This window comes from Lepisosteus platostomus, chromosome 22 (assembly GCF_059453375.1).
Source record: "Lepisosteus platostomus isolate fLepPlt1 chromosome 22, fLepPlt1.hap1, whole genome shotgun sequence".
Lineage (NCBI taxonomy): Eukaryota > Metazoa > Chordata > Actinopteri > Semionotiformes > Lepisosteidae > Lepisosteus > Lepisosteus platostomus.
The window spans coordinates 17,063,910-17,082,300 of NC_142632.1; the positions used below are offsets into that span (position 1 = coordinate 17,063,910).

The 18,391-nt window shown below is 48.5% G+C and overlaps 1 protein-coding gene across 1 annotated transcript; it reads left to right on the forward strand.

The window, feature by feature from the left end:
- Positions 1–201: 201 nt before the first annotated feature.
- bckdk (branched chain keto acid dehydrogenase kinase) lies at positions 202–17,553 on the forward strand. The gene is made up of 11 exons (XM_088616446.1): positions 202–665; positions 3,170–3,238; positions 4,755–4,865; positions 7,660–7,707; positions 8,422–8,541; positions 8,782–8,880; positions 10,449–10,522; positions 11,618–11,746; positions 14,019–14,108; positions 15,679–15,834; positions 16,442–17,553. The coding sequence occupies exons 1-11, from the start codon at positions 417–419 to the stop codon at positions 16,584–16,586; spliced, it is 1,290 nt and encodes a 429-aa protein (XP_088472572.1). The 5' UTR covers positions 202–416; the 3' UTR covers positions 16,587–17,553.
- Positions 17,554–18,391: the final 838 nt, after the last annotated feature.

The following is an 18,391-nucleotide window of genomic DNA, read 5'->3' on the forward strand; positions in this document are numbered from 1 at the left end:
AGGGCCATCCAGTTCAGCTCGACCCAGTTGCCGTGGCCGCCCAACCGCGCCGGCCCGTGTGCTATTGCCAGCGAGAAGGCGCTGGGGAAGCGGGGTGTGGCGGCGCCAGTCTCGCCCCACCTCCCGGCCCAGGATTGGACAAGTGCCGTCGTCCTGTGACAGGCGAGGGTTCCGGCTCGCCGGAGTCTATATAGGGCGCCGTGTGCGAGCTGTCGCACCAGGCGAGGCGCACTTCATGGGTCTTTGTAGCGAGTTGTGTAGCAGACAGAGGAGGGAGGCCCTGCCGTACGAGCAAGGCTGGGGGTGAACGAGGGAAGGACTGTAAATGCGAGAGGAAGAAAGCGCTTTCAGGGCAGCAAGCGGGGCTGGGGGGTCCCCGGGTCGGATTGTAAAGCCAGACGCAGGAGATAATAAACATGCGGCGCATCGTGAGAGCCGGCGCTCTGGAGCTGCTGGGCGCCTCGGGTATCGCCAGACCGGCGGTGGCTGGACCCTGGAGGTCCCTCATCTCCAGGACACCGCAGGTCGCCGCTGCTTCTGCAGACGGGGTTTCCCGGAGGTCGCGGTCCACTTCAATGCAAGGCTATTCGGAGCTGGCTCGGGAGCGGTCCAAAACCGTTACCTCCTTCTACAACCAGTCTGCTATTGATGTATCTGCAGAGAAGGTACACATGGGCTTTTATTCTCTCTCGTACAGTTTGTACCGAGGATGCATCTCTTTGTTGTGAGCAAATGCAAAGCGCACGCATGCTAGTAACTAATGAACCCCTGGTCCTGGTAACACGCTCTTCGCCAGCCTCTGCTTTTGTTTATTTTTTGGACGTTTTTGGGAGACGCACCCCAACATTGACAATAAACTTCCCCAAGTGGAGCCAGGAATGTTGTGACCTCCGCAGACGCTGACGGCTGCTAAAATTAAAAACAAAAACTACCACAGAGGTCGTCGTATTGAAAGTCTTTCAGAAGTCAGCAGATGCATTTCAGTTCTGCACCGAAAGCGTCAGTTTGCTCCGGTTCCCTGACATGTGGGGTCGATGCAGTGTTCAGTCTCATGTTGTGTAGGAAAGTGGTTCTGAACTTGAACTCGGGGCGAGAAGTGCACGGTTTCGGAGAAACGCAGACACCCCCCTTCCGCGCTGCGGCCCCCTCGGGTGGCCTTGAACTGTATACGAAATGAAAACCACGAAACGGGCTTGTTGATGTTCGGGTCCTGGGTCAAACCCGGACCGGCTTGTGTCCCGGAGAGAGCGGCGACATTTTCGCAGTCGGGTGGGAAGTAAACAGCCCCCTCCTGTCCGGAGAGGGGTATCGGGGTCCCGGCCTGTCGGCGCTGGACTGGCCGTGTTGGGGTGAAGTCAAGGTCGGGTCCGGGTTTTAGGGTTTATGGTCCTTGTCGTCATGCTATTCACGGGAGCTTCAAGGTTGACGTTTTCAGAAGAAAAATAAATACTTTCCTGGCACTTTCATCCATACAGTTGCAATTTACGGCAACAGTCTTGACGGTAAAATAGAAAAGTATTTATAAACGTAATATTTAAGAAAACACAGAATTGGTAGGAGTATCTGTTTTTGTTTTCTTTCGTGAAGAAATTGGCCGAAACGGTAAGTGTATCCTCGGTGACTTGAGAAGAGAGCTCCCAACCTGCTCAACGGTCCTAACCGGTAACATGACAGTTGTCTCAAGGTGACTTTTGTGTTTGGGTCGCTTTTTTTTTTAACTCCAGTTGTTGTTTGCAGACTTTTACATCTGTGGGTGGTGTAATGTCGGCCTCCCCTTTCTTTTTACATGCAGCAATATCCGGGTTTGATAGGGAATGTTTAATTTGGGGAAAAACAAATTCTACACAAGTGACCTTGTTCTTTCTGCAAATTAAGTGTTTCCATTTTTAAAACCCGTGCACTGTATTAGTCTCGGAGATAAGGATGTTTACTTACTAATGGGCGTCGGTAAAACATATGGCCGTTATGCAGTTTAGCCTTAGTCACATATTTTTGACGTTCTTAGCAAAATACATTTTATGGATCACGCCATGAAGGAATGTTGGCTCTGTAGTCACCACGCTGCAGTTCATCCATTTTCTCACCACAACTTCCAGTTCCAGCTGGGGAGCTGGAGTTTATCCCAGTGAGCAATGGGTACAACCTCCCAGTATGTCTTTGAACTGTGGGAGGAAACCAGAGCACTTGGGGGAAACCCATGTGATCACGGGGAGAACATTCAGACTCCACACAGACAGCACCCCAGGTCCAGAATTGATCCCTGGGCCCCAGCGCTGTGAGGCCGCACTGCTGATCACTGCGCTGTGTGAGTGAGGGTGAACTTGATCATTACAAGTAGGCAGCATGTGTAGGCTGCAAAGGAACAAGTAAAGGTTTATTCCACGCTGAAAAGAGAAGGAGAAAAAGCACAACGTTGCAGCTTTGACACCTGAAGAAGGCCCCCAAAAAATTTTTCAGCATGGAATTAAAATGTACTTGTTCCTTGATAGTTACAATTCAGCTTGGAAAAGAATGGGACTTTTGCTTATAAAAGTAGTTATTTGACGTGCTTGGTTAATGTGGCTTGTAGCATGGGTTTTGACTAGGCCTACTGCCCACCCGGGTGGTTCCTAAAAATTCAGACACCTCGCTCCTACCAGTCTTCTAACAAAAACGGTGCACAGTTCTGCTCGGACAGCACTCAAGGTTAACCCCTTGACTTGCAGTTCTGCTTTTAACGACATGAAAGATAATGGCACTCTTTCTGTGAATTGTAACCTCCTGCTCAACTGGAGGGCTGCAGGAAGTTAATGAATCCTCATGCTTAATGAACATTGTTTCTGTGTGACAAAGTATCCTCTTCTCTCCGGCTATAACTTTTAGTACTGTTCTCCAGATCTCTGAGTTTTTTTCTTGCTGTTGGTCTTCGGGAGGTGGGTGATGAAATGGAGGCCTGAAAGCCCGTGCCCACTCATGGTACCAGTGCCAGAGTTTCCACCTTGGCCTGGTTCAGTGGTGTCTTGGCGAACAGCCAGTGGAGTGCCGTGAATATTCCAGGCGCTTGGGGATCTTGGAGCCTGTGAGGGCCAGGGGACAGAGTGAATGTCAGTGGCCTGTGGGTCCTTTCTCTCTCTCCCTGTGTCCCCTGATCCCTTGCGTATTGTAACGTCTCTCTCTCTCTGCTCTGCAGGCCTCTGTCCGACTCACACCAGCTACCATGCTGTACTCCGGGAAGTCCCCAGATGGGAGCCACATTCTGGTAATTATTGCTCTTGGTCCTTGTTTTTTTATTTAGAAGTTCCATCCTTTTTGATTCTCCCCGGATTTGCACAGCCCATTGTTTTTTCAAGCAGGTATGTGTAGATAAGGTATGGACATATATGTACTGTAAGAGAGCTGTGGATGAGAGTACGCCACGTCTCCCGTCAGTGCCCAGCGTGCCTGGGGAAGCTAGTCATCCGATCGGCAGACTAAATCCTAAGAGAAGCAGCAGGAGAGGAACTTGAAGAATCCTTGTCTGTCCCAAAGTCAGGAAGATTGCTTGGCTCGGGGACACTCCCCTGACACAGGACAGAAACTTGAGGACGCTTGTTTTTAAACACAGTGCAGGCAGCACAGCCCTGTCCTGAGATTCAGGACACCCAGTGCTGGCTGGGGGGGGGGTCACAGGGGTGGTTGATAGTTGAGAGTGCCCTGTGTTATTAACCCCCCCCACGCCAGCTCCCCATGTGGGGACCAGTGGCATGACTGAGTTTCGAACCTGTGATCGGAGCTCAGGCTCCGGCAAGCACCTTGACCACAGGTGTTCCTTGGGGTGGTTGGGGGCTGTCCCTGTTTCTGTGAAGTCTTCTCCCATCGGAATTCCAGATGGGATAGTCAGGGAGTGTAAGGGTTGAGCACACCCCTCTTAAAGCTCTTTATCTTCTTCAAAGGAGTCTTTATTGTACATCAAATATCTCTGTTTAGGATTAAAACTCTTCATCATACAACTTTTCTTTTAATGCACATATTTTCAGTAGTATTTGGCATCTACGTAGTGCCCTAACGCTTTCAATGAATGCTGTATCAAACTTCAGATGTGGATGTGGTGACAGTGCCCTGCCACATGCACATGAGATCTTCAGCGTTACGCACACATCTTACCAAATTGAAACATACAGGATACTTAGAGGTTGTCCTGGTCGTCAGCATAAATCCTATGTAGTTGCAGATAGCGTGGACTTTGGAGAGGGTGTATGGGTCTTTTGGAGCTTTGCCACATGACTCCGTTTCTATATATATTGAATGTTTTATGGCCTGGCAGGACTTGAAAGTCTATGAACTCTGAATCGGGGCTTCAAAGAGGAGGAAGGGAAGATTTTCAGTGAGTTATGACATGAGACAAGATTCTGAAGTTTGTTTTTTACATAGCCAGATGTGCATAGTGGCTTATAGTATTTGAACACTTTTTTGCTCAAAAACAAACTCAGGCCATCAAGGGTTAAGGTAAAAGCCTCACTGAATTAAGGCATTGCTCAGTTTCATAAGTGATCGACAGGGCTTGTCATGTTTTAAAATTGGTTGCTTCCTGTTCTGTTGTAATCTTTGACTTTCTGTACATGACGGCATGCTGCAAAGTCGAACCATTATTCTCAAAAGTGTTTTGATTTTGAAGTCCATCTGCATAGCAGGTGAACAGTTTATCAATCATGCAGCAATACACTGGTGATCCAGTAGTCTAACCCCACTTTAACGATGCTTGATGTGTCCTGATCGCTGTCCATCTCTGTTTTCAGAGCAGTGCCAAGTACCTGCACAAGGAGCTGCCTGTACGCATTGCCCATCGCATCAAAGGGTTTCGGAGTTTGCCCTTCATCATCGGCTGCAACCCCACCATCCTGCAGGTGGTGAGTGTCTGCTGGACCTGTTGATCCAGTTAGAGAACGCAGAACTGGGTTTTAGGTTCCCCTGGTGCTGAGCTCCAGTTGAGGAGGTTTTCTCCAGACCTCATGAGTGGCAATCAGAAAGACAATCTCAACAGCAGCTGCATCCACTGATCGCTCCTGTGCAATGAAGCAATGAAGCACATTTGTTGACCAGTTAAACTGGTCATGCCAACATAGATTGTAAATTCTGGGTTGTCCCTGGTCTAGATCAGTGGCTGCAAATGCTGAGATCAAGCTAGGAGATGCTGTCAGTGCGTAGTCCATCCATCTGTTCTTGGGAATCTGCTTGATGCTGGCGCAGATTCTTTCGCTGCTGGACTGGCAGGTTATCCTTCAGCCTTCTCAGGTCTTGCACAGTGGGTTGCGGCAGTACGTCTGCAATGGCTCTTCTGTAATGGGAAATGAGAATTGCAACCCTCCCCCCCTTCCATTTGGTTTCTTGGGAAGAAAAGGCTTAAGTGGAAACAGTGGGAGGTTTTTCCACATCTGTCGTCAAGGGGATGATGACCGTGCAGAGCCTGAAAATAGATCCACTAGGGGCAGTAGCAGCAGCTCATTGTCCCGGGAATCGTGTGCTCTGTGCAGCTGGGGAGTTTCCCAACACCCTGGGATCCTAATCCCAGCTCAGGGGTGCAGGGCTGTTGACTCACTGAGCTGGGGGCATTAGTGGATGATAGAGGTGGGGAGTGGGGGCAGCGCCTCTCACCTGAAAAGGCTCTGCTGAGCTTAAATAATAGTAATTAATAATAATAATTCTTTATACTTATACAGTATAGTAGTATAGGATAGTGGACACTCCACCCATAGCTCCAGTATGCTCACCACACAGCAGCTCTCAGTGGGGAGGACAGCAGAGTGATGAAGCCAGTTCAGAGATGGGGATTATTAGGAGGCCATGATTGGTAAAGGCCAAGGGGGGATTTGGCCAGGATGCCAGGGTAACACCCCTACTCTTTTTAAGAAACACCCCGGGATTTTTAATGACCACGGAGAGTCAGGACCTCAGTCTTACTGTATGTCTCATCTGAAGGACGGTGCCTTTTTACAGTATAGTGTCCCTGTCACTATACTGGGGCATTAGGATGAAAACAGAGTAACGCCCCAGTAACACCACTTCCAGCTGCACCCTTAACTTTCCCAGGAGCTCTCCCCTCCAGGTACTGGCCAGGCTCACGCCTTGAAGTGATATGGCTCTGCTTTCTCCTGTGCACAGCCGTTATAGAGCTGTAACCTTGGCCAGCACTTCTCATGACCACAGAAGAATATGAACATCAAAAAGGTGACCATTCAAGACTGTTCCTAGTAAATCAGGGGTAAAGGACCTAAAACAACTTACAGAATTTTATAGCATTTCCAGCACATTCATGCCAAAGATCTAAAGTGCTTCACAGGAAGGAGACTAAGACCTCTTCCCTTGTCTGCTGGCCTCAATTTTCTCCTTTCTTGACCACAGGACTGTGATGTGAGAGCATGGCTGAATTCGGTCAGGCAGAGAGAATGGTCAAACGCTCCGAGCGCCGCGGTGTTGCATGAGTGTTTTGAGACGCGTGTTTAATACAGACGGGGGTCTTGAGATGTTTTTCCTTTCGAGCCTCGGTTCTGTTATCGCTCTCTTCTGGGTATTGCTGCTCCCTTCTCAGAAGGCCTCTCCCCCCTCCCTGTTCTCTGGGCTTGTTTACTTCCTCTCAGCGACTGCGGCTGACCTTTTACCTACTAAATCTGCAGGCCCAGGCTCCTTGGCTGGTTGGAACAACGGGCGTCTCCTGGGCGTTGCTTTTCGTTGCTCACGACATGAGGGAAAGTTGGGAGGGTGGAGAGACGAGAAGAGGGGGCTGGTTTTCGGATGCAGCCCTCCCTGGTTTTTCTTCCTCATTTTGCACAGGCCAGACCCCAGGCCTTACAACATCACAACCTTCTCTCTGAAACCGGTCGAGTTTTACAGTATCCTTTTGGGGAGGGGGGCACCCATACAGCCCAAATTGTATCTGTACTGTGCAGAAACCTGCATTAAATGCCCCAGGTTTTATTTTACCAAGCAGCTGTCTGGTAGGCAGTCCCTTTGCTAAGCAATAGGCTGTCTTTCAGGTAGTGGTGTTTTAGTTCATATTCAACGTTTTTCCCCCCCTCTGTCTTGTTGGTTTTATAATGCAAGAATACCTGCATTTGCTGTTCAGTATAACTAAGGGATTTTTCCACAGCAAGACACCAGCAGAGTAGATTCTTGACCAAGTCCAGCCTCACTGTACAGTTGTTAATGCTCCAAACTATAAATTCAGTATACATGAGGGTCAAGTGAATTGGAAATGACCAATGAAAGCTTACTTTGTACCAAGTGAATATTTTTCGTTACTATTTTGTATTTTCAAAATTGGGTCCGTCCATCAGCTGGAATACCTAAAACAAGGGAATCCTTTGAAAAGCTGTGTTCACAGTAAACTTTTAAGCCCAGTTGTTAATTTAGTTATTTACAGGTCTTGTTTTCATGTTACACCTTTTGCTTTTCACTGCAGTACTGAATCGTTGTTGTAGTTTGGCTTCTTGCACTCAACAGCTCTTTGGGATTCTGTGCGCTGAGGGCCGACTGTCACCCACACACTGTCGTAAACAGCTGCCCTGTGATGTGGGACTGTGAGGGTGGTGGTTGGCATCTTTGGGGCGACAGTTGGGAGATGTCTGCTGGTGTCCCCTGGGGCTCCAGTTACCAGAACTGGTTGGAGGGAGTTCTAGTAAGTAACGCGTGCTGTTTCTCTTTCAGCACGAGCTCTACATCCGTGCCTACCACATGCTGTCCGACTTCCCAGTGGTGAGTGAGCAGGAATCGGTGCTAAAAATGGAGCAGTCGGGGAGGAAGCCATGACTGAGTGCAGAGTCACAGGCACTGTGAAAGTTCAGCGCCTGCCATATCGAGCTGAGATGTGATCCCACCCAGCCCTTGTTTTGCTCTGTACTGTAAATGTGCTTCTGTTCTGTACTGGTGGAAATGGCCGTGTTTGTCAGCCATCCTGATAACGCAGATTAGCTTGTAGCTGATGAAGGGTTTGAAGCGTGCAGCAGTCTGCACGTGCTTTTGTTGTATCTTATTGTGCGTGATAGCCTTATCTGCGCAGATAAGACTGAGACACACTGGTCCATGCTGCAGGCACTTAGCAAGTTCTTTACTTTAGATTGTACAAATGGCAAGAGAAGCAAGGTGCTGGGTTCTTGCCCTAAACATAGTTCAGATGTCTGCAGTACAGAGAATGGCTGTCATGTGAAGTATGTATTGATGCTTGTAATCCTATCGGTGTCTTCAGGGATACTTGGTGAAGTTCAATAGAGGTGTTCTCCAGAGCTTGTAGTTAATTTGATCCACATCTGTTACCAGCAGTTTAAATTATTAATGGATGTGTCTGGGCAGATGCATATACTCAGTTTCTCGATTGCTCCTTTATGAATGATCTGACCTCTGCAGTGGATGCTGTCTCCACCGGGTTGACCAGGCAGTATTTTGCCATGAGTGTGCCTTTCGTGCTCACAGATCACTGACCACGAGATGGAGGCACGTTACAGCAAGCTGGTGCAGCAGCTGTTGGATGACCACAAGGACGTGGTGACCATGCTGGCCGAGGGCTTCCGCGAATGTCGCAAGCACATCCAGGTACATTAGCGCCTCCTTGTGGCCGCTGAGGGGAAATGACGCTTCACCCCATTTGTACACAGTGGAACAAGCCTGAACAAGACCTGTAATATCCACTGCACTGCCACTAGAAGCCAGGCTATAAAGTAGTAAGATAGCATGTGGGTTAGAATTTTCCCTATTTGATATTTTAATGTGTACTAGTGTGTAGGGATGTTTACATGTGGTTCTCCGATATTTTACCACGATCCTCCATTTCAGGATGAGGCTCTGATCCGCAACTTCCTGGACACCACACTGACCTCCCGCCTGGGCATCCGGATGTTGGCCACACACCATCTCACCTTGCACGAGGACAACGTAAGGGTCTTGGGTATAAAAGAGCTACTCGTACCGCTGTCCCTGGCTCTGCCCCAGGTTTTTCTGAAATGCCTTTACACAGTAAACATCTGCATGAGGTGGGATTGATTCTAGATACCAGGGCCGATTTTCCCAGAAGCCAGTAAACTTACCGGTATGTCTTTGGACTGTGGAAGGAAACCCATGCAAACATGCAGAGAACATAGACTCCACACAGACAGCACCCTAAGTCTGGAATTGAACCCAGGACCCCAGTATCTTCCAATAAAATGGAGGGGGGTTGGGTTCTTGGACTGATCAACTGCCAGCAAGCAAGAGGAGGCAGATTAGCTGTGCGTCTTCATTGTGCTGTTTCAGTAGAACAGAGCAGAGCAGAAGCCAGATGAGCCTCAGGCTCACCTTTGTCGAAAGCCCCCGTCCTTAACAGTTTTTTCTAGCCACGTGATCACTAGTGGATTAACTTCATATACCAGCATCTGTAAGGAGAGAAGTTACGGTACACTGACAAATGAAAAAACATCCCAACTAAGCCAAGTGTAAAAGAAACAGACAAACATCACCAGGTCAGGAATGTTTCTGGTAGATTTTCACTGATAAAAGGAAAAAGTGAAATACTGGAGTAAATGATAGTTTCGACCTTGCAGTCATAAGAAGGCAGTTTTACAGAGCTAATGAGGAGATCATCACAAGCTCCTTTGCAGATTTATGTTTTTTTATTGAAGTTTTGGGTCATCTCAATTGCTTGATGACTAATTGGGAGTTTCTTGAAGGATTTTGTGTAGTTGGTTACAACCGCATAGCTAGGAAGTTGGTTGTTTAAGTTTGTTACATTACGAATCATGAAGTCTGCAGCCTGGGAGTGGGTTTCCAGCTAACTAGCAGTTAACTATTTTTACACCTAGAGTCTGCGAGATAAGGGATTCAACTATCTGCATGTTAGACTCAATCCCAAGATATTCTTGGACTGTTTTACTGCACAGTGGAGACAAAAATAGTCCCAGAAGACTACAAGTGTGTTGTTTCAGCAGTAGGGGAAAAAATTGTCCACAGTGTCTGAGAGACATGCAAAGCTGACATTTGTGTGAAACCCCCATTAACTCCTGTTACATGCTTGTTTAGTATTCATGATGGAAATAAGGCTCCTCTTGAATGTCAGTGTGATCCATTTTGGGTTTTCAAGGTAGACTTTGAAAAGCAGACTTCCATGCTCTCACGACAGGTTATACATGAACCAGTTTGTCAACCTAGCCTTTAAAGCAAGCAGATATACGGCCCCCATGATAAGATGGGTGGGGATCTTTTTTCAGTGTTCTCTGCTTGCATGCTTTTTAAAAAAATGCTACTTGGTCAATCAGTCAATCTTCAGGGAAAAAAGCCTGCAAACTAGAATGCCAGTTAATGAGTTCTGGGATTAATGACCAGTGTCTCTTGTAATCTGCTTGAACAACTGTTAAGGCAAAATGGTCAGGAGGCCTGATGTGTGAAAAGCAGCTCATCTTATTTAGGAATTAGCAGATTCATAGTGTTTTTAAGGTGCCTGTTGTGTGTTGTCTTGTCTCCCTGCACAGCCTGACTTTGTGGGGATCATCTGCAGGCGTCTGTCCCCGAAGAAGATCATCGAGAAGTGGGTGGATTTTGCCCGGTGAGTGTAAAATGCTGGCTTGTAAGCTTGCTTTATCTTATGCCCGTCTCTGAACCTTGTTGTTGTTGACTTGACTGGAGCCTGTACTGCAGTGCTGATAGTAGGCGAACTGAATTCTTGTTGAAGTGCCTTTTCTTTCCTCAATGGCACTGGCAGCACGTACAGAATCTTCTCCCTTAAACAGTAGCCTCTTGTCATCGAGGTTATGAATGGCTCATGAGACGCGGTGCTGCTCCTACACAGGCGTCTGATACCGAATCGCATGATGCCATGTGAGAGGCGGTCAGCGGGAAGGCAGGAGCGCTGTGATCCCAGCAGGCCGACCCTGGGTCGTTCTTGCTCCGCACAAGTACAGCAGTGCCTTTGCACACTCGCGGAGTGTTGCTGGTGGAGACCTTGTACTCGGATATCCTGTAACGTGCAGCTGCTGCGTCTCTCTCGGCTGTGAATCTCAGGAGACCGCTGAGCCAGAACAATAAGCTCGGTCTTCAAAGGCCAAGTGCAGCCAACCTTGTCGGGAGGCCGAGATCTAGTCCAGCACAACCCCTCATCTACAATCATGTTCATGTTTGCACTTCCTAAATACACAGACCTATTCAGATACAAGAGCAAACAAATTACCAGGACCTGAGCCACAGCTGTGTGCTTATGTGCTGTATTTTAGAAAAGCTTTTGGTTGGATAGTGCCGATGTGGGCTTTATCATGCTCAATTTAACTCGGAATAAACTAATGGAGAGCAGATGTTGGAGTTTTTCGATCTGTGTTCCCTGAATACAGCAGGAGAATTGCTTGCCATCAACTTCATTTATTGGTTTGTTTTTTTTATTTTGGGCATGCTAGTTCCCTCTCATTTGTTTGGGGGATAAAAATGCGTTATTCCTGTTCATTTGAAGGTCGCAGCACACACACAGTGTGACTTTTTTATGATCTGCTTCATGAAGTGCGAGTAGCGTCATGCCCGCCCCCTGACTGCAGGAGGTGCAGGAGGTGCAGGCGCAGGGTAGCCCAGCCCCTCTCCGGTCAGAGGCCCGGGGTGTCGGGGTGCTCGGGCGGGTCTGGCGTTCTTGTTCTGATCGCTGCTGTTTCCCGTGCAGGCGTCTGTGCGAGCACCAGTATGGTGGCTCTCCGCGGGTCCGGATCAACGGCCACGTGGCGGCCCGGTTCCCCTTCATCCCCCTGCCGCTGGACTACATCCTGCCGGAGCTGCTGAAGAACGCCATGAGGTAGCAGAGCATGCACACTCCCCCCACACTGGTGTTCCTGACGGGAGGCTCTCAACACGGGCCGACTGCAGATCCCTGTAGAGGGTCTGAAGAGCAGTTTGTCAGTGAGGACTGGCTGTTTACACCCACTTCTGTCTTCAGGTGTTGCTGTGCTTATAGACTTTTTCTGTACAGGCCGCTGGTGCTGCTCGCCGGCCAGAGATTCCCTAAGTAACCAGGTGCCAAGTGCCTATTTTTTTCCTGCCTTCCTTCCCTTGAAGTCCTTAAAGACCAGTATTTGGGGGATGGGGAAGGGATTGTTGCCTTTAAATACCCAGTCCTCATGTCAGTCCTTCTGGTGGTGCGATGCAGTTCTGCAGCTTGGAGACACTTGGCAGATCATGACCTGCTTGTGTTAAATCTTCCTCAGCCATGGCGGGTTGTGCCATTATGGTGCTAATTACTTAAGACCCTGCTGCGACCCTGTGGCTGTATGGTTTTAATGGGCCAGCGTCCCCAGTTTCAGCTGGATGCTGTTAGACTGCCTGCTTATTGCTCTCTGCTGCTGCAGCCAGATTGTGAAAGTGTGTAAACAGACAGGCAGTTGGCTTCTCTCTGACAGAATACGCAGTGTTGAGATGTCGCTAATGCCTTGTTTCCACGTAAGTGTACAGATTATAAGTAGCTGTTTCTTAGTAGATAATTTACCAGGTTGTTGATAGATAATTTACCGGACTTGTTGACAGAACGTGAGACGGGAGCTTCCTGATAGTCAGTGCTCTCCCTGCTGGGCCTCTCTGTCTCCGATGTGGTGAATTCGGTGTGCTCCTGCCCCTTGTCCCGTCTGTATCGGGAGCCTGCCTTCCGCGGCCCCGCCCTGCTCCGCTGTATCCAGGGAAGGTTCTCAGGCTCCCCCTTTGTTTTGCCAGTGGCTGATGAACACTGTGTTCTTGGCAGGATGTCTTGGCCGGCAGTCAAGTGTTTTTTTCCCTCTGTCACAGCTCTGGCTGTCTGAGCTTCTCTCCGGCCCTCCGTGCTGAAGACTCAGCAAGAGCTTAAAACTTGAAGACTTGTCTCTTGTTATTTTTGTAAAGGAATCTTTTTTTTTTCCATAACAGTGGTAAATGAATCGACATCTTGTCTAAAATGGAGCCCTCAGCAGTTGCAATAAGCTCTGTGATAAATCTTAATTAATGTAATTTATTTTTCCTGTGCATTTTACTCACTAGTCTGGTTTGTTTTCCCTCTGTAACTGAGCTATTCTGTGAAAGTGATAGACAAGTTGAGGCTGATAGATGTTAGATTTCCAGCTGGTGGCCGAGTTTAGAAAATGCCCGGCTCGTGGACTTGACATTTCAAGAACCTGTCTGAGCGGGGAGCTAATTTTAACGTGTAAACATGTTGGCACGCGTGTTCCCAGAGTCAAAACCGATACGATAGAAACAGATTGTTTTTCTTCCGAAACATTTTCTGACTTCCAAGTGTTTTGTGCCCGTTCTGGACTTCAGTCCACTGCTGCCCACTTCCCTCCGAGGAGAGAACACCTCCCCCCGGTGTCTCGGCGTGCAGTTTTCCAGAATGCCATAAACAGGCATCACCGCCCAAGTGAGTGAGTTCATCTGAGGATCCTGGCACTGCAAGCCACTGCGTTCTTGCCCTGATTCTCCCTTCCTGCCCACAGTCCTGGCCACTCGATGACGTCTTGAGCTTTTCATGCTGGCTCTTGTGTGTTGAGTGCCTCACTGCATTCAGCGGAGCTCCCGCAGTTCTGCTAGGCAGGCAGTTAAGCCCTGACTAGGAGCACGGGCTGTACGTACACAGCACTTTGTTTCAGAAGACATTCGGTGAGATGGAAATGTTTGCGTTTGTCCTCGCACGGTGTTCTTCTACATGTGAAAGCGCTGTGCTGTGCCCCATTGTGCCCTTTGAGGTTTCTTGATTGCAAGGGAAGGCACTATGTAGTGAATTGATAAACATGGTGGATGCTTTCTTTAATTTCTTTAATGGTAATGCCAGTAGAAAAAGTATTACAGAGGTTAAATCCAGTGCCCCTCAGGCAGAGGGCTGGTCCAGCAGGCTCTAGCTGGATCGCCTCGCCCAGGGTTCTCGCTACCCCAGGACCTGCATATCTAAGCGGACATGAGGTAGCTCAAGATGGGTTGCTAATCCGGGTTGGTGAGTTCATTGTGATTGAACTGGATACAGGAGCTCACTGCTGAACTTGTGGTGTGGCCTCACCCTGAAAGGGTATAGAGCAGCTAACTATATTAAATATTATGTGGTCTGTTTCCAGGGCAACCATGGAGAGCCATCTGGACACCCCGTATAATGTGCCCGATCTGGTGGTGACCATTGCCAACAACGACACAGACTTCGTCATCAGGTGAGTGTGCCCAGGCGCCAGGAACTGAGGAGAGGGGTCCGTGGGAGCCCACCTCCGCACACGGGGAGAGGAGAGTTCAGTGTGGGGTTTCCATAAGGGTCCTGGACCCTCTGTCACAAGCACCTGAATATTTCTGCTGCAGGTGTTGTACTTACCGTCTTAGTGTAAAAAATGATCATTCTCCACTTCTGCAGTTTTACTTATCAGTGGTATTCTAGATGTTTAATTTTTTCATCTTTTATCTAACCAGAAAATTGAGGTGTTTGCATTAAAAGGCTCATTACTAAAGATATCTCTGGGAAATCTAAAAATTAGTTTCAAGTCAGTCTGTTTGTTTCAAGAGTGTATCAGAAGTAAAACTTATAAAAGCTCAGGTCCTGCAGTTTGTAGCAAGATGTACACTGTACTCAATAGCAGGGAGTGTAGTTTGTAGTGTCTCCATAGTTTTTCATTGTCCAGTCTGGGATTCCTCCGATTTTGCCATGGCAACGCCTGATCTGGATTACAGAAACAGGCTGCTCAGCACTTTGTCCTAATGGTCCATCTGAGAACATTAATTCATGTTTGCAGCTCACAGCAGGCTGCATTACAGAGATTGGAAATGTTTAAACAGAAGGAATGATTTAGCCTAACAACATGGAAATGTTTGGCTTGAGCAGCGAGGAGGAAAGCTCCTCATTTTTTCCTCCATAGATGAGCTCTTGTGTTGTAGCCATTAACATGCCATCAACTGCATGAGAGTTCTGGGGAAGAGTTCCAACTTAAAATGAAGTGGAAGACACCTTAATTGTTTTCATTATACAAAAAACGGTGCTTATTTTAATCTTGTTTTCGTGTTGCCATGGCTGCGTTTAGGCCTGGTTAGGATTAGCTGGGAGGACTCCTGTGGAGTCCTGAGCAGACCTTAAACCACCCAGATGACCTCAGTTTTGGAGGTGTGGAAGCTAATGCACAAAAGCTTTAATTTTAATTTGCAAACGGATAAATGCCTTCTTGTGCAACATTGTCAGAATGGCTTTTGAGGTTTTGCTCTAATGAAAGTTTTCCCAATGCCAAAAATACTTCCCAGCTCATTACCTCTTCCGGTGGAAAGATACCGCTCTTCTGAATATAAACTAAGGTTTATATTGAATATAAATATATGAATATAAGGTTAGATTTGTATTACAGTCCTTTTGTGCTGTGTATCGGAAGGCTTCTAAAACACCTTGTACTTGTCAAGAAGACCTGATTATATAGAGATCAAAACAGTTCTTTTCTGTTTTGATGTTTATGATGTGATTCTATAGGGCTGCAGGTGTAGCCAGGTCTTCCCTGAAGAATTAGGTGTTGAAATCACGCAAACTGAAAGCTGGGTGGCCCGGTGGCAGGGTGTCCGATTGCGGGAGGCAGTGGCCGTTCGTACAGTAGGTCTGCTCTGGGTGCTCTGGTTTTCTCCCTAATTATAAAGATGTACTGGCTGGTTAATTGGCTTCTGGGAAAGTGGGTCCTGGTGTGAGTGTGGGCGTGCTCTGCGATGGACTGGCGTCTTTGGGTTAAAGACCGCGCGTGCTCCTGCTTGCCGTTGCAGGATTTCGGACAGAGGTGGGGGGATCGCCCACAGCATCCTGGACAAGGTGCTGGACTATCACTTCAGCACGGCGGAGCAGAGCGCCCAGGACCCCCGCATGAGCAACTTCTTTGACACCATCACTAACAGCGGCCCCCAGTCCGGACCCATGCACGGGTATGAGCCGCCGCCGCCTCTGCCCGGACCTCCGCGCGCACAGGGAGAGGGGGAGCTGGGAACTGGGCGGCGCTGCAAGAGCTCGCTGGCTGCGTCAGTGGTGCCACCCTGTGGTGCAGCCGGAGACGTGATCCCAGCAGGGGGAAGCCACAGTGCTGTAGCTCACCCGCTGCACGAACGCAGCACTGTGCCTTTAGGACAGATTCTGGGTTCGGCGCATCCCCTCACACACAAGACTGGAGTTCATTTGTACTTACTGTACGCAACAGTGTTTTGTATTTTGCGTCCCACGGCACTGTGCGTGTGTCTGTACGTTCTTTACATCTTACAGTCTCGATCACCTCTTAAAATGCTCCGTTGTTCAATGCCCTTGCCCTAAATCCATCAGCCGGATGAAGAAAAGTACAAGGAGGAACTGGCAGGACTGGGGCGTGCAGTATTGGTGCTTGGGTCTCCGGGACACGTCTGTATCTCTGTGGTTGGTGCCGGGCCTCGGGGTGTGTTCCGGTTCTGGATCAGGGTCCGTGGGTGAATGGGCTGTTAGCGTGGGCTGTCGCTGAACCCCTAACCCCCCCCCCCCTCCGTGTGTGTCTGCTCTTCCTTCCAGGTTCGGCTTCGGCCTCCCCACCTCTCGGGCGTACGCCGAGTACCTGGGAGGCTCCCTCGCGCTGCAGTCCATGCAGGGCATCGGGACGGACGTGTATCTGCGGCTGCGCCACCTGGACGGGAAGGGGGAGAGCTTCCGTATCTGACTTCCCTCGCCTGCCCACTTCCCGCCCCTCCGGCCGCCGCCCCACGCCTCTGCGCCGGCCACCGGCCACCTGAGGCTGGGAGGAGCGGCCAGCCTGGCAGACTCCGCCCCCCGTGACCTTTTTTGGGTGGAGGAGGCGGAGCAACTGGTAGGCGTGGCCACGGAGTCGTCGCAATGGAAACCAGAAATCGGTGGCCACAACATATCGACTGTCAAAGCCCAGTCCGCGAGAATTTCCCCCTGACTTGGAAATCCCTCTGGGTTGCAGAAGCTCCTTATTGATCGTGTCTCACTGGCCGAGGTCCGGTGAGTGTTGGGGTGTGTCCCGTGTTTTTGCTTGTCTGAGGGAAGAGTCTGCAAAATTGCCGCCCCACCCCTCAGAACAAGCTCAAACGGGTCAAACACGCCCTTCATGACTGGTGACTTTCTGAACGTTCGGTTTTTCTTCAAGGACTGCAAAGCCATACAGATGTCTGTGTGCAAAGCATCAGTGTCCATGGAGAAGTGGGCAATCTGGGCTTCGCTCACACAGCTTCCTGAAATCTGCAAATGCAGCAGCATTTAAGACTTTCTGGGAACTCAGTCTGGTGGCCTGTTCACAGAAAAGAACCTTTTGAGGTCTTTTTCAGACCCGAAGAGCAGCCCAGTTTTCTGGTCAGTGGACAGTTCATTATGAGAGGTTGTCGGGGAAAGTATGACCTGTTTAAAAAAACATTTTTTTTAAATTGCTTGAGGTTTTCCGAGACAACTCGAGACTTCCCGTCAGTCCTTCTGTAAATAATGTTTTGAAGTCCTTTGGCATTACCAGAGCTGACTACAATGTAGCTGAGATGCAGATGATAAATGAAGAGGAATTAAGAATGTTCTGAGACAGTTTCTGTAGGAGGAATTTGATTGCGGGAGGTATTATGTTTTTCATGTTCCAATAGACAATCAACACTTAAAAAAATAAACATTTTTTAATGATTCTCCAGAGCAACACATTTCCTTATTTCCCTGAAAGTCTGTGAAAGCTTAAAATTTAAGACGGCATGACTCAGATTACATGTGTAAAGGGTGTTTTTGTTGCCTCATAATTCCAGAAGTGCTAAAAGCTCTAGAACTGGCCAGATAATCTAAGGATGACCTTTCCAGCGGAGATTTGTGGATAACATGACCACTGAAGCAGGTAATTTGAGCAAACGAATAGTTCAGCGATCATTTCAAATGGTAGAGCCATCAATTTATTGCTCTCAAGACCCACAGCAGGCCATGACTGAATAAACATGACCCAGCGAACATTTTAAACTGATCAAACCTCATGTGTCCCAAGTTGTAACAAACCTGCCGGACTGTAGCTCCTTGGAACCAGAGTTGGTCTCACTGGTTTACAATGTTATCCCGATTGATTGCTACTTATTCCCAGTAAGCGACATCCTGCTTTCATGGTTGTTTTAACTGGGACAGGCTCTGGCTTCCACTACCTTGAATTGGAAGCAGTGGTTAGAAAATGGATGGAAGGCGCTCTTGTTTGAATTGAAATACATGGTCACTCTTTGTGAAGGTGTCTGTATTAGAGGCTTCCTGTTGAAATGGTTTAACATCTGGGAACAAGCTCCCTTGCTTGTTATCCAATAGCTCGCCGGGGATGAAAGTTTTCCCTGCGAGTTTTGCGTGGCGGCATTTATTGTTGTTGTTAAGGTTTTCAATTTGCTTGAGCTTTTAGCATCTGTAATTCCAAGGCCAGAGCTAAAATAGTGTGTCCTTTATTTGTGTGATTTAATGGCACACACTGTAAAGAGTGCAGTTCTACAGAGGCTTTCAAGA

Coding starts and splice junctions, on each gene's coding strand:
- bckdk (XM_088616446.1), top strand. CDS start 417: ATGCGGCGCATCGTGAGAGCCGGCGCTCTGGAGCTGCTGGGCGCCTCG. Junction 7,708..8,421: donor TGCTGTCCGACTTCCCAGTG/GTGAGTGAGCAG, acceptor TCGTGCTCACAG/ATCACTGACCACGAGATGGA. Junction 8,542..8,781: donor AATGTCGCAAGCACATCCAG/GTACATTAGCGC, acceptor CCTCCATTTCAG/GATGAGGCTCTGATCCGCAA.